The following is a 13,969-nucleotide window of genomic DNA, read 5'->3' as shown; positions in this document are numbered from 1 at the left end:
TGTGCTCAGTAAGTACAACATCTTAATTTTCACAGAATATAAAATGATAGTTATTCAGAGTGTTTGGTTGGAGTCAACATGATCTCTTCACAAAATCCACACCTGCTGCTGGGCACTCGTGTTTATGGTCTGCATTATGAGATAGGGGTTTGACTGCCTTTCCAGCTGTGAATCTAATAAATGCTCAGCTGCCATTTTCTTTGCCAAGGATTCCTATGAGAGCAGATATAAATTATGAAAGCTGTGGGTAATAGAGGTGGTGGAGTCAACCACAGTGCTTATAAAGCTTGCTTTTTGTCAAATTAAACTGCCGCAGAGAGACTTTTCTGTTCCATGTGGGCCACAGAAGGATGTTGTTGTAAGAGTAGAGACACAATGTTTTGAGGAGTCATAAACAGACTTGGCATGGAATGAGTAATATCCTAACTAGCACTGCTTTTAGCCCCGGTGTTGTTAGCATCATGATCGCTATGTCTAATCTCAGATGTCATATTTCTCACTGTCGTAGCTGGTTTGGACAGAGGGAGGCGCCATTCACACTGCTGACAGTCAAACCTCAGTCGATGGATGGATGTTTGAATCCCAAACAGGGGAATACATTGTATAATGCTATAAAATAAAAGATTATAACTCAATATCCAGGCTTTTAACGTATGTAAATTATAACATTTCCCCTTTCTGTTCCAAAGCCTAATCAGCTGATCCTTATGTCTTTATTATCACCATGACAACGGATGAACAGCATTGAGGAGGAGAGAGAGGGTGTAGTTAGAAACAGGGGAGGTGTGTGGGGAGAGAGAGAGGGATTCGGAGGGAGGAAGAGGAATTTAGAGAAAAGTTGTTTTTGCAAAGAGAGCAAGAGAAGGGGAGCTGAGACAAAAGCTTTTATTTTAATTTTTTTGTCTTCTTCTGGCCAACATGTGTTTCAGTTTGGTGATCATTTTCATATGTGTCTCCCAAACAGAGATGGCAAGAGTTTGGGCTCAACATCAAACAGGTGAGCTGTGTGTATTTTTTTCCCCGTCGATGATCATCATTGCTTTAACATTTCCACCTGTTTGGTTTTTAAAGTCACACCTGAAGTTTACAGGTTTGGCAAGGATGTCTTGTAGCTTTATATTTTACTCAATTAGCACTTAATGTTTTTACGTCTGTGCAGTTAAACTCTGCATGCAAATGGTTTTCTTAATTAGTTGTCCATTTGTTCTTTAGTTAAAAGTATAGTTATTATTCTAATTTATTCATTTTTATGATAATTATGTGTGTGCTACTGTTGCTATTGCAACTCACTGTAAACCGCAAAACTTCAGTCGGAGACTTTATGGAGCAGTAAATGGGCATGCCGTGCCCTTTTTTTATTTTACATACAAAAGTGAATGACCTAGTTTACGATAAAGTGTACAATAAAAATATCCTATTCCACAAGCATGTGACTGAGTCTAAACAACAACCCACAAACAGCCCGTCTCAGGTTTAAAATTAGATATAGACTTTGTTTTTCTTCTCGACTCCCTGCTGTACTCTGGCAGAAAAAGTAAGGAGCCTTTTGAGCTGTTGGAAAATGGACACGCACATTTGTCAGTAACCATATTTGATTGATATGGGCTTATTGGAGGGGTGCAGAGTGATATGGAGGAGGTTTGTTTGTCCGTGACATTCATATTAATTTATTTCTAACTCTGAGGAATTTGACAGGTCACTCTCTCCTGCCTTTTCCCCAAATATCATTTAATCATCCTGTACTTGTGTTCTTCTGCAGAGGGAAATATGTTTCAGATGAAACAGCATTACTTGCTGAAGGGGTCATATCTATTCTTGCAAAATAAGGGGTCAGCTTTCAGTATTCACCCAACATATCCTCCTTTCCTTTGCTTAATTTGCTCGTATCTGCCTTGTCACTCAACATGATATACTGCTCAATTTTAAAAAATGACTTTGGTCCTGAGGGAGCCATCTACACCATCTCGACCCTGCTGTAAAAACACAGAGCCCCAAGCTGAAAATGAATTGTATACGCATCAGTGACCTCGCTGTTTGGCCTCCTGTCTCCTGTCCTGCAGAGAAGTTTGCTTAGCAAATAGCCTGAAGTTGATCCAGACATGTTGGAGCTAAAGAAAAAGATTTCAGATTTCAGATTGGATCTTAGATATGATGTTATTGTCTGTGGATCAAAGATTGACTCTTATTTTATAAAAGTCATGAGCAATTTCACTTTTGATAAACAGAACATGCTTGTGTTTTTGGGAAAGGTATAAAGGCAAGGACAATATCAGTTAGCTGCCAACAGCTGAGCAACTTGCTCTTTGAATCATGTTGTACATTGGAACAACATTTGTATGGGAAATGGTTGTGGCCAGAACTCTGTCTCCTTTTCTCTTATTTGTCTTATCGGACAATGAAAAGCCAAAAATAAGGTTTTTGGCTTTTCCATGAGAGATTAGGTTTCAACATAACAGAAGAAAATTTAAGCAATCAGGGCACTCGTGTTCTCTTAACAAGACTTGACCAAAACTGGAATGTATTTGTAATTTTATTGTGAAATGTGACTTTATTCACATTTTTAGAGTTGTTTTTACAGTTAGTTATTAAAGGAGGCTCCTCTCAAAGCCATAATATCATGGTGAATGTTGCTGAAATATGTCAGCAGTTCATTTACTGGCTTAAACACATTCTAAGAGATGCACCACATTATTACCTTCACAATTATTTTAATAATAGAGATGGCAAAGTTCAGTTAAATATGCACATTTCTTTCCTCAAATATAAAGCACTCTTTGAATATCCAAGACCAAAGTGCCTTGGTCATGTGGATGAAACTTATTCAACTAAAGAATTGCAAATCTGCAATTGCACCACAGGCCTTAAAATGACTGCATGTTTATTGTGGGTGATGTTGAGGAGTCTGTGGCAACTCATCCAGCCGCTGTTCAGGAAGGGTGTGTTCTCTCAGACCGCTCTGAGCTGACCGCTCACAGAAAAAGGCAGCTAAACGTTGTGGTTTGGTAGCTTCTTAAAGATTGGACAGAGGTCAGTTTCCTGTCCAGAACATCTGCTATTTCATTGCCTACATTTGACAAAAAGGGGTTCCTGTTTTAACCTCCCTGAGTCTTTATATTTGTCATCTTTTGCCTCAGTTTATTAAACTCTTACATCCTGAAACAAACTGCATTGTGCAAACCTCATCTGTGTTGTTGACCAGGGGCAGCTGTAACTAATAATGGCTTTCTCACTTTCTGACTCACCAACACTATCTCTACACTGGCATGAGTGAGGCACGGGTTGGCTGTTGGGTGCACCATGCTGCTATTTTCCTAAAAGAAGAGCAGATGTACTTAAATAATCCAGTTCCATCTTGATATTGATTTGCCAGGTAATCTGTTGCAATCCTCACCTGTTTCTTTTTTTGAGGGAATAGATAATTGTGGTGAAAAAACACATTGTATTTCTATTTAATTGTTTCATTTAAACGCAAGGCCCATTTTTTATACTCACAAACTGGTATAATTTTAACTCCACTATGAATAGCAAAAAAAAGTTTGAAAAGGTGAATTTTTCTAAATAGTATCATTATTTTCATTATACTCAATGTACAATTTTGCATGGATTTGAAATAAGATACTCGATATAATAAGAGCAGATCTCAGAGTATTTGAAACAGATGAGTGGAGAGTGAGTTTTTGTCAGTTTCTCTTGGACAGCAGAAACAATATAACTCTCATCTCACTATTTTGGTTATCTGCCACTTCTGGCTGTGAGGCGGATGACCTGAGAATATATTAGAAGCCACAGATTCATATTCGGCGTCTGCACTCCTCCCAGCTTTTATAAACCAGAGTGTTTATCTGCTGCACTGCAGACCTCAACAACTGTGTGCACACCATTTCTCCTCTTACCTCATAGATGCCATAACAGGGCGGAACCAGCGTTCAGCAATCACAAGTCTAGGTTTAATATACGAGCTGTCATGAATGCATTGACACACCACTTAATTGAATGAAAGAGTGGAGAGAAACACTCATGAACTAATACAATAAGCTCCCTATGCGGTCAAGACATTTGGGTTGTCACATAAGCAACTTTTAAAATGATGCATTGTAGTTTTGACGGCTTTGGAAGACATCAGTGTTATAATTGTGGAAATGCAGAGTGATTTTTTAGGCAGGCATCACCAGCCAAAGTCCCACACAGTCTGGACTCTGTGGGGTTTGGAACAGGACAAAGCTGAGGGGCCAACAGGCATGTGGTCCCCTCCCAGAGTCAGGACAGAAATGCTGGCATCAAACCAACGTCAACTAACATTTCACTGGCTTCAGAGGAGCTGCACTGGGTGCTGGCACCCGTAAGAAGTTGTTTAGTGCCTAAATGTCAGATTTCATATTCTTAAATGTGTTTTCTTGTTGATTATGCCGTTTTTTGTTATGTTTAAATGCCCGTGGTAGAGCTGAGGCCCTCTGCTTCAACTGCTTTTTGTTTAACAAAAGAGAACAATTAAGTTCTAGACTGTTTATTTTCTAAAAATGGTAGAATTTAAAGCAGCTGCCCAAATTCAAATGGCAGTTCAGTGTGGTCCAACACCTGAAAAATAGAGGTGGTGTCTTTTCATGAGAAAATCACAGAAGCTCAGTTGGAATTAATTCTTATCAGTGTACCATGTTTTTCACACCCATGTGAGCTAAACCCTCAAACCACAGGCCTGGAATGGCAAAAACCACAACATCCAGCTTTACCACAAACATTATATTGAATGTGCACTCGCAATAAAAATGACTAAAAACCCTCAGCCATAGTGTTAAATGGTTTCACAGCAAGCATTTAACAGCCACAAGCAAATTGTTTTAAAATGACCTGGTGAGTTCTAAGACCCACATCATTATTACACTTAATTTGAATCTGGTGTGTCTGATGATGATGATGGCTTTGAAGGATAGGACACTGATCATGTGAAAGAATGTTTTCGCGGTAGATTTCTCTCTTTGTAGGGGAGCAGAAAGGTAACGCAGGTTTGTGAGTTTATCAACGTTAGAATGCCAACTCCACAACTCTCGTGTCTTTATTTCCACTCAATCCCATGATATATTGTTCGTTAGCACACACTTTAAAGAACACGTAACAGTGAAGCTTGGTAGCGTAAATTCAGGGGATTTACAGGTGTTTGAGCTTGGGCTTCCCAACCGGACCACGAGCAAACCCGGTAGAGTCACCCTGCTCAGTTTTACTCTGCTCAGTCACCAAGGGTCCCAACATGAAAGCACCGGAGCAACAGAGGCGAACTCTTCGCGGCAGCCAAGCTGACCACGGCAGGAAATTCACGGTGTTTCTGTCGGTACACTGAACACAACGAGTGTGATTATCTTGGCTTTTTTTGTTTTGTTTTTGGGGTTCGTAAACGTTCCCACCGCCACCGCCACCAACACCTCCTGTAGTTCACTGAAAAGCCAGACACAGAAAAACAGCAAACGATAAGTACAGGAGGCCGCCCTGACTTAGGGTTAGATGAGACACTCCGTTGGCGGTAAGAGGCGCGTACTCGAGGCTTATATAGGCTGCGACGTGACGTCACAGCCGTGTACCGTGTTGTCCCTAAAAATAGCGCATATCGCCGTAATGTTCTAAAAGGACGACAGACAGACAGATAGATAGATAGATAGATAGATAGATAGATAGATAGATAGATAGATAGATAGATAGATAGATAGATAGATAGATAGATAGATAGATAGATAGATCAGTGGTTCTTAACCTGGGTTCGATCGAATGTTCGATGCTTGCTGTGAAACCATTTAACACTATGGCTGAGGGTTTTTAGTCATTTTTATTGCGAGTGCACATTCAATATAATGTTTGTGGTAAAGCTGGATGTTGTGGTTTTTGCCATTCCAGGCCTGTGGTTTGAGGGTTTAGCTCACATGGGTGTGAAAAACATGGTACACTGATAAGAATTAATTCCAACTGAGCTTCTGTGATTTTCTCATGAAAAGACACCACCTCTATTTTTCAGGTGTTGGACCACACTGAACTGCCATTTGAATTTGGGCAGCTGCTTTAAATTCTACCATTTTTAGAAAATAAACAGTCTAGAACTTAATTGTTCTCTTTTGTTAAACAAAAAGCAGTTGAAGCAGAGAGCCTCAGCTCTACCACGGGCATTTAAACATAACAAAAAACGGCATAATCAACAAGAAAACACATTTAAGAATATGAAATCTGACATTTAGGCACTAAACAACTTCTTACGGGTGCCAGCACCCAGTGCAGCTCCTCTGAAGCCAGTGAAATGTTAGTTGACGTTGGTTTGATGCCGGCATTTCTGTCCTGACTCTGGGAGGGGACCACGATGCATGGTTAATTTTGTGCACTAATAAAATATATACCTATGTTTTGAAGAAATCATATTTTATTTTTCCAATTACGAAGGGTTCGGTGAATGCACTGATGAAGCTCGCAGGGTTCAGTACCTCCAATAAGGTTAAGAACCACTTAGATAGATAGATAGATAGATAGATAGATAGATAGATAGATAGATAGATAGATAGATAGATAGATAGATAGATAGATAGATAGATAGATAGATAGATAGATAGATAGATAGAAGATGTGCACTATCACTTAAATAGATGATCTGGCATGCTTCTGTCGGTAAGTCCTAATTTGTACATTTTAAAACATCCATAGCTGGTGTTATATCTGGCAAAATTCACCATCTAAATGCTGTCGTGGAAGTATTTAGTATTTACTTAGTATTTACTCAAATACCGTACCTTTTATTTGATACCAATTGTCACTAGTTACCTTGCAAATTCAGATTTTTAATAAATAATATCAATCAAATAATAGGTGATGATTTATAATACTTTTGTACTTTTACAGTTGGATTTTAAGGACGTATATACAAAGTATTTCTACACTGTGGTTTTGCTACTTTAAATTAAGTAAAGATCCAAGTACTTCTTTCACCACTGTCTAAATGTTTGATATGATCATGTCTTGGCAAACTGGATATAGATATTGAAAAAGAAAATGTGGGACTCATGTTTAAGATGTCTGAATGATGTTCAACCTTGATTATATCATTTTAAATATCTTCAAAATATGGTCACCTAAGTAAAAAAACAAAAAATTATAATTTTAAAACAATAAATGTTTCCTGCCATGTTAAATTTGTCTCTAGTTATGAAGTACTGGCTTTTTTCATAACTATGCTTTGCTTTGTTTTATCAATTGGCTTGTGAAAATAGTAAAAGTATGGAAATCCTTCAACGAAAACAAAACTGATTAGAAAATTGCTCTTAAAGCAAACTTTGTATTTGTAACACAAAGTGGAATCGATCTGTTTTGCGAAAGCCAAATATAAATTATAATTTCGCTGAAATGGCAGACTTTCTGATTAACTTATTAAGAATGTATTCTTTGATCATTGCTTTACACAAGACAACACTGCAAGTTTGTTTTTAGTGCTAAGCATATAAAAACATATACTTATTTTGCCTAAAACAACTTACAAAACATTAAATATTAAACATTTAATAGATTCATTATGCACCCAGCTTTTACTGAATATTAGATTTCTGCAGATACAACGCAATAAAATCCTCAAAAGACATTTTTGCTCCCAATGTGCCGCTGTATCAGTGACCGAGGTCATGCAAGGACCAAGATGTTTGGATCCACAACCAAGTCTCGGTGCTCCAACAGACTTTCATTTTCCACACTCAATAGAAAATCACAGGGTGATGCTAAAATAAACTCCTAACATCAACTAGGAATACGTTGCTTTCAGTGTGCGGCCTTGAATAAAGACAAGCCATCAATTAAAACACCCATAAGTTTAAAACAAAGCCTACCTACCCCAGTCTGCTTACTGTATATGGTTTTATTTTTTGTAGGATTTGACAGCTCTTTCCGAGCCTAACAAAATGTTATAGGTATTGTTTTTGTCTTCATTCAACAATGTCTTTAACTGACAAGGCTAAGACTGACAATATCAAAGCCAAATTGTAATTTCTAATTTTCCTGAGTGGCTGATTACTGAGCCTGTACACACTATTGTAAACAGAACTGTAAACACTATTGTTAAGAGTCTGAATAAAACTGGCATCTGAAATGTTTTCTGACAGTGTGTGGTACTGCTGCCAGGGTAAAAGAAAAAGAGCTTTGGTGCTTTCTCTTCCTCTTATATTAAAATTAGTCTTTTAATCTGCAGATTTAGAATTTGAAATGCATCAGTTGGCATTGAATAAAGTTGCAAGTGCTTATATCATGACATCCCTAACCCGATATTCATTATTTTGGACAGACAATTGGTACAGTGTGATGTCACAGCAGCATGGAGAGTCAACTAGAGGTGACAGTCCTCTTTACAGAGTGCAGCGGTCATCTCCAGGACACGCTAGGATAAGCAGGGCGGTCCCGGGTGGAGGACTAACCATCAACACCCTGCCAGACAACATGACACGCGTGGTGGTGAGAGCTGTACCACAGTGTTTCGTATGACTATAATAGTTTGTGGCATTTATTATCCTTTTGGCTTTTTGACATGTTCTATTTGTTTTAGTTGGAGTTAAGGTCTGCTTTCTTTTTGGAAATGGAGTTTACTTGTTTCCACTCGTGTTAGCATATGTTTTGACCATGTACACAGTGAACTCTTGATGCCTGCATGACACATTCTCTCAACGCCCTTACACCCTCTGATCCTCTGTGTTTTTCTTGTCTGCAAGGAGGATTCTGGGAAATATTACACATTGCGTAGCTTTGGCCCAGAAGACCAGCACACAGAGGACCTATGGGTAGACATGAGTGACGTCCGGCATGGCCAAGTGAGAGTCCATGGTATTCTGTCAAACTCATACAAACAAGCTGTGGTGAGTCTCACACACAAAATAACAGTTAAACTGTGACATAACAGGTCAATTGTATTGATATTATTGAGACACGGATTGTGGCTGTTTACTAGTCAAAGAGAGATTCCAAATGTGTACCTTCATGTAAATGGGAACCAACCATAGCAAACATGAATGAAGATGAACGCTCTTATTTTATGTACCAGTGGAGATACTTCAACTTGAAATATTAAACCTGTTGAATGCACTCTGTAAACACTCTGGCATTCATGTTGACAGGTACAATGTGAAGTTAAACTGGGAAGTTTTAAATTATTCAAGGTTTTAATAAGGTTTAAACATGGCGATTTAATATCAGAACTCTTCTTTCTAAACTGCAATGCTGCGGCATTTACCAGTTGCAGTTACTGACTATTTACTTACTTAAAGAAGAGCAGCCGTAAAACCAAAACAGAGCTCCATCTGTATCAAAAGTTACATCAAAAGTGTATAAACTCGCTATTTTCTCTGTCAGATATTGATACATCATTTTTTGTTCAGATGGTTATTAACAGATCAATAAGAGGCAGAATGTTACTTTTTTTAGGGGGTTTAGCTCAGTTTTGGAGCTTTTAATTGATTACAGATCAAGATGTCCCCATTTCAACTTTGGGTGTCTCCTAATTAAAGCAAAGAGAAATTCCTAAATGTTTGCCTTCATATTTTATGTGAATGAGAACCCACCAGAGTAAATATATACAGAGACGAACCATCTTATTTTATGCGGTAGTTATCCGTACTATCACTGTACCACTGTTTATCAATCAAAGAGAGAATCCTGATTCTTTGCCTTCATGTGAATTGGAATGTACAATTGGATGCACTCTGTTTGAGTTGTTAATTAGCATTTTATTCATATTGTCATTTACCAGACTACAAATTAACAATTAAGAGTGGGTGGTATCGCTAAGTGGTAGAGCATTTGAATGCCGACCAAGAGGCCCACAGTGCAAATCATTCATCATTAAAATGGTCTTATACTAGGCCATCAACAAGAGGTAATGTACGGTAGTTGTTGTACGAGGTATAGCTTAGTGCTTTTTGCAGATCAAGAGGTCTGTCGTTTTAATCAATGTGCACCCTGCCTGTAACGGCATGTTTTTCAATGCTTGGATTTTCAAAGTGGTGTGTCTGTTTAAAGTTTAAATGGTAATATGTGCTTTATAAAGTCATCCGGGGGATTTGGAGACAAACTGGGACTTAACCATATTTCTATCAAATCTAATCAGTTTACTGAAGCTAAGCGAGGAATTGTCTACGTTCAGACACACAAGTGTGAAAACATGCAAAGCACATCTCTTCTATGTCCTTGGTGAAATGGAGTGCAAAAGGGCAACACTGCAGCAAATACAAGTACAGTACACAAAAAGCTAATCCTGATATTCTGCTTTAATATTTTATGTGACAGCAGGCCATGATTGAGTTCAGTCTGAAACATAAGGTAACACGGCTAGAGGAGCTAGGGGACTGGGAAATGTTAGTAAATGCCAAGAGCTACAGGCCTGCAAGGTGCTGCCCAGTTTTGACCTCTGTTGTCCAACACCTGACTCCTGTGTAATACACACTTTAATATGGGAAGGCATTCTCCAAGTAAAATCAGTACTTTGGCTTTACAGAAACTTCCAATCTAGGTTACATAGTTGGGGACACAACAGTTTTTACATCAGATTATAAATTGATGAAGCGAAGAAGAAAAACATGCCTGCAGTTTGGGTAATTAAAGGACAGGTGTCTTTAGTTTAATATTACACAGCAAAAGCTGCAGTGAGGGTTATCGCTTTCATCAATGGTTACAGCAGAGTCAGTTTTCCCATTTGCTTTATTGATCTTGAGACTGATAAAATGATTTTGAGAGTGAATCATAGTGTTGTAGATCTCAGCTATTTAGCAGAATTCATTTTGAATAGTGTCCGCCCGGTAACCTCAATGACCCGCTCCTATGCGGCCAAGTTGTGTCTATGTTTTCTACCAGATTATTGCAATATAGTTACATCAGTATGCTGAGGACAATCACAGATGTGCTGTTTATAAAAGCTGAGCCAAAGCCTGCTCGTGTACACAAGTGCATGTCACAGAGCAAACTGAACGATGTAGACATGGGGTTATAGCTCAGTGGTAGAGAATATGAAAATAAATATATAAAAATGACCTTTCACTAAGAGAAATTAAACAAAACATAGTTTTCCCCAGACAAGACATTTATTCTCCTCATTCTCCTCCTCTAGAAGCTGATGAGGATGCTTAGTGCCATAGAAGAGGAAACATATAACCTCAGTATCTAATTCTTTCTCTCTGTCTGTTTCAATCTACTCTCCTTGCAGAGGGTTGCCCTGTCGTTTGACTTTCCTTTTTATGGACATTACCTGAGGCAGATCACCATAGCAACTGGAGGTACTTTTTTGATTTTATAGCAGATGTTCAAGTAACCTTTCCTGCGAGGTAACAAGTCAAACTCAAGCCTTACATATTCTTCCATCTGGCCATGTTCAGGGTTCATCTTCACAGGGGACATTACTCACCGCATGCTGACCGCAACACAGTACATCGCCCCTCTAATGGCTAATTTTGACCCCAGCTACTCTAAAGAATCCACCGTGCAATACCTGGATAATGGTAAGATACCAGTTTATATTTTGAACATAATTGTCTGATTACTTCTCTGACTCCCGTTTGACCTTCACTCCTTTCAGGCGAGGTGTTTGTGGTCCAGTGGGAGGGGGTCAGACTCCCAGGGAAAGAGTCAGAGGGGGCCTTTACGTTTCAGGCTGCACTTTACAAAACAGGAACCATCACGTTCAGCTATCGAGATGTGAGACACGCCTCTGTGCTCTTAGTGGCCTTCTAAACTTGTTCTCTTCCCTTGTGCTGAATGCGTTAGTGATTCCTCTTTTTGTTAATTTATCAGATACCTCTGTTATTAGATGTGATCGGTTCAGCTGAGCATCCAGTAAAGGTCGGTTTGTCTGATGCCTTCATGGTCACGCAACCTTCTCCTCAATCACCAGGTCAGCAGTAATGTTAATTCCTTCAAAGAGTCTTGTGAAAACCTTCCCTGTGTTATCTCTACCACAGGTCTAAGTCAATGTGTTACATGAACACACATTTTTTACTTCATATCTCTGTAGCACATATTCTTTGCACATTCTGTGCACTTTTGCACACCCAAGCTCTTTTCATTTCAAAAACATATATTTCCTATATTTATTGTATATTTTTATTTCATATTTATGATTCATGATTCATGACTTTTGCAGTAATTGTTTTTTTGTTTTTTCCTTTCTGTACTATGTTTATTGTTATGCACAAAATAACAAAACAAATTCCTCGCGTGTGAAAATCTGCGGTCATAAACCTGATTCTGATTCAGATGCCCAACGGCGGACGATTTATGAGTACCATCGGGTTATGATAGACTCTACTAAGATCACCAGCTTCTCTGCTGTTGAGTTCTCTCCACTGCCTAGTAAGTGATCTTTAAAGAATTAGATTCAAGTAATCAATATGTTAGACTGCATCAACACTCAAGCAATACATCTCCTGTTGTTGTGCTTGTCTCTTTGTCTCTGTTCAGCCTGCCTGCAGCATGACAGCTGTGAGCTCTGCCTCTCATCAAACAAAACCTCCGGTTGTAGCTGGTGCAATGTACTTCAGAGGTGAGTGGGAAATTACTAAAGCTCAAATGTCAATTTAGCGCAGTTTTATGCCTTATAAATTGACATCTTGTGTGTTTAGGTGTTCAGATGGTATGGATCGACACAGGCAAGAATGGTTGGACTACGACTGTTCAGAAGAGGTACTGCTGGACGTCAGGAATGAATATCTGATTATTTGCCATTTTTGAGACTCATGCATCCATTATGTTACATATGAACAGAGCAAAAATTCAACCTGTGAGGATTACTCCAGGGGTGACAGCTCCACTGGTTCCTCTTCCACTCCAGTGAACGAGGATGTGTCCTTGTTGACTCCTTTACAAAAAGGTTGTGACGGTGAGGCTGAGCTATTTTTTGTCAGAATGATAAACAGTAAAGTATAATGTAGCCAGTATCTCACCATATTTCTTTGCCTAATAAAAAGAGATTATGCCAGGAAATAACTGCGTTCTTTCTTTTTTTCAGATGAGACCAAACGTCATATATTTAAGACTAGCAATGGTGAGTAAATACTTATAGGCCATTATAGTTAAGCCTTATGAAGACAGATAATTTTGGGGCTTCATCTTCAATACAGATGTGAGGACAGATTCTTCAACCAAGGGTGAGGGCTTGGCCAACACAGGAGTGATAGCAGGTATAGCAGCTGCGCTGGTGTTACTTTTGGCTCTGATACTGGTAGCTCTCTACATCAACTACCGTCCTACTGCTGCATCACCACTTTACCTTATTCAGGTGAGCATTGAATGTGGCCTACACCTGCCCTGACACGAGCCATGCATGCTTTGATTACACATGTCCACACAATTTTTCTGTGCTTAACTTTATTTTATTTTTCAGCGACGCAAGAACTACTGGCCATCTTTGAAGTTTCAGAAGCAACATCCTGGTTACACAGAAGTGGAAGGAGAAGGACACGAAAAAGACAGCATTGTTGAAACTGGGCCATGTTGAAATGATGGATGTAAACCTGGATAAATATTTGCATTGAACTGATTTCTAAAAACATTTATATATATATATAAATTTGTCCAAAGCTATTTGTTCATGTCTCCATTGCAAAAAGATGCAACAGTTTGCGTAAATTACAGCCAAATGTTATATGTTATTGAATGGTTTCATTGGAAATATATATCTCTGCTGTAATAATGTGTTTCATACCACCCTCATTTTAAACATGATCTAATTTGACTGCAAGAAATTGTGCAATGCATGCCACAACGTTGGGAACCTTCGTTAAATACATAAACTAAGCTGTTTTAAATCAAACAAATAAAGGTCTGGTTGTGCTTCAGCATCATAACAGACAGTACTGCTCTTTTGTCAACAGGTGTCAGCCTAACCAAATGTATCGCATGGACGTGAAGTAGGACATGCAGTGAACGTGGCAAATGTGTAAAATGTGTATTGAGATCACTGGATTGGTAAAGCCCCAAAAAA

General features: G+C 38.7%; 1 protein-coding gene across 2 annotated transcripts; it reads left to right on the top strand.

The window, feature by feature from the left end:
* Nucleotides 1-863: 863 nt before the first annotated feature.
* On the top strand, nucleotides 864-13,817 carry LOC129098902 (plexin domain-containing protein 1-like). Of its 2 annotated transcripts, XM_054608033.1 has the most exons (14): nucleotides 864-997; nucleotides 8,294-8,460; nucleotides 8,715-8,858; nucleotides 11,198-11,267; nucleotides 11,367-11,489; nucleotides 11,567-11,685; nucleotides 11,782-11,881; nucleotides 12,244-12,339; nucleotides 12,448-12,529; nucleotides 12,609-12,669; nucleotides 12,751-12,865; nucleotides 12,995-13,030; nucleotides 13,107-13,264; nucleotides 13,370-13,817. In XM_054608033.1, the coding sequence occupies exons 1-14, from the start codon at nucleotides 919-921 to the stop codon at nucleotides 13,481-13,483; spliced, it is 1,464 nt and encodes a 487-aa protein (XP_054464008.1). In that variant the 5' UTR covers nucleotides 864-918; the 3' UTR covers nucleotides 13,484-13,817. The 2 variants fall into 2 exon arrangements, with proteins under 2 accessions (XP_054464008.1, XP_054464009.1); XM_054608034.1 differs by lacking the exon at nucleotides 12,244-12,339.
* Nucleotides 13,818-13,969: the final 152 nt, after the last annotated feature.

This window comes from Anoplopoma fimbria, chromosome 11 (genome assembly GCF_027596085.1).
Source record: "Anoplopoma fimbria isolate UVic2021 breed Golden Eagle Sablefish chromosome 11, Afim_UVic_2022, whole genome shotgun sequence".
Taxonomy (NCBI): Eukaryota; Metazoa; Chordata; class Actinopteri; order Perciformes; family Anoplopomatidae; genus Anoplopoma; species Anoplopoma fimbria.
Note: the sequence above shows the minus strand (reverse complement) of the source record. Positions and strands in the feature narration are given on the sequence as shown.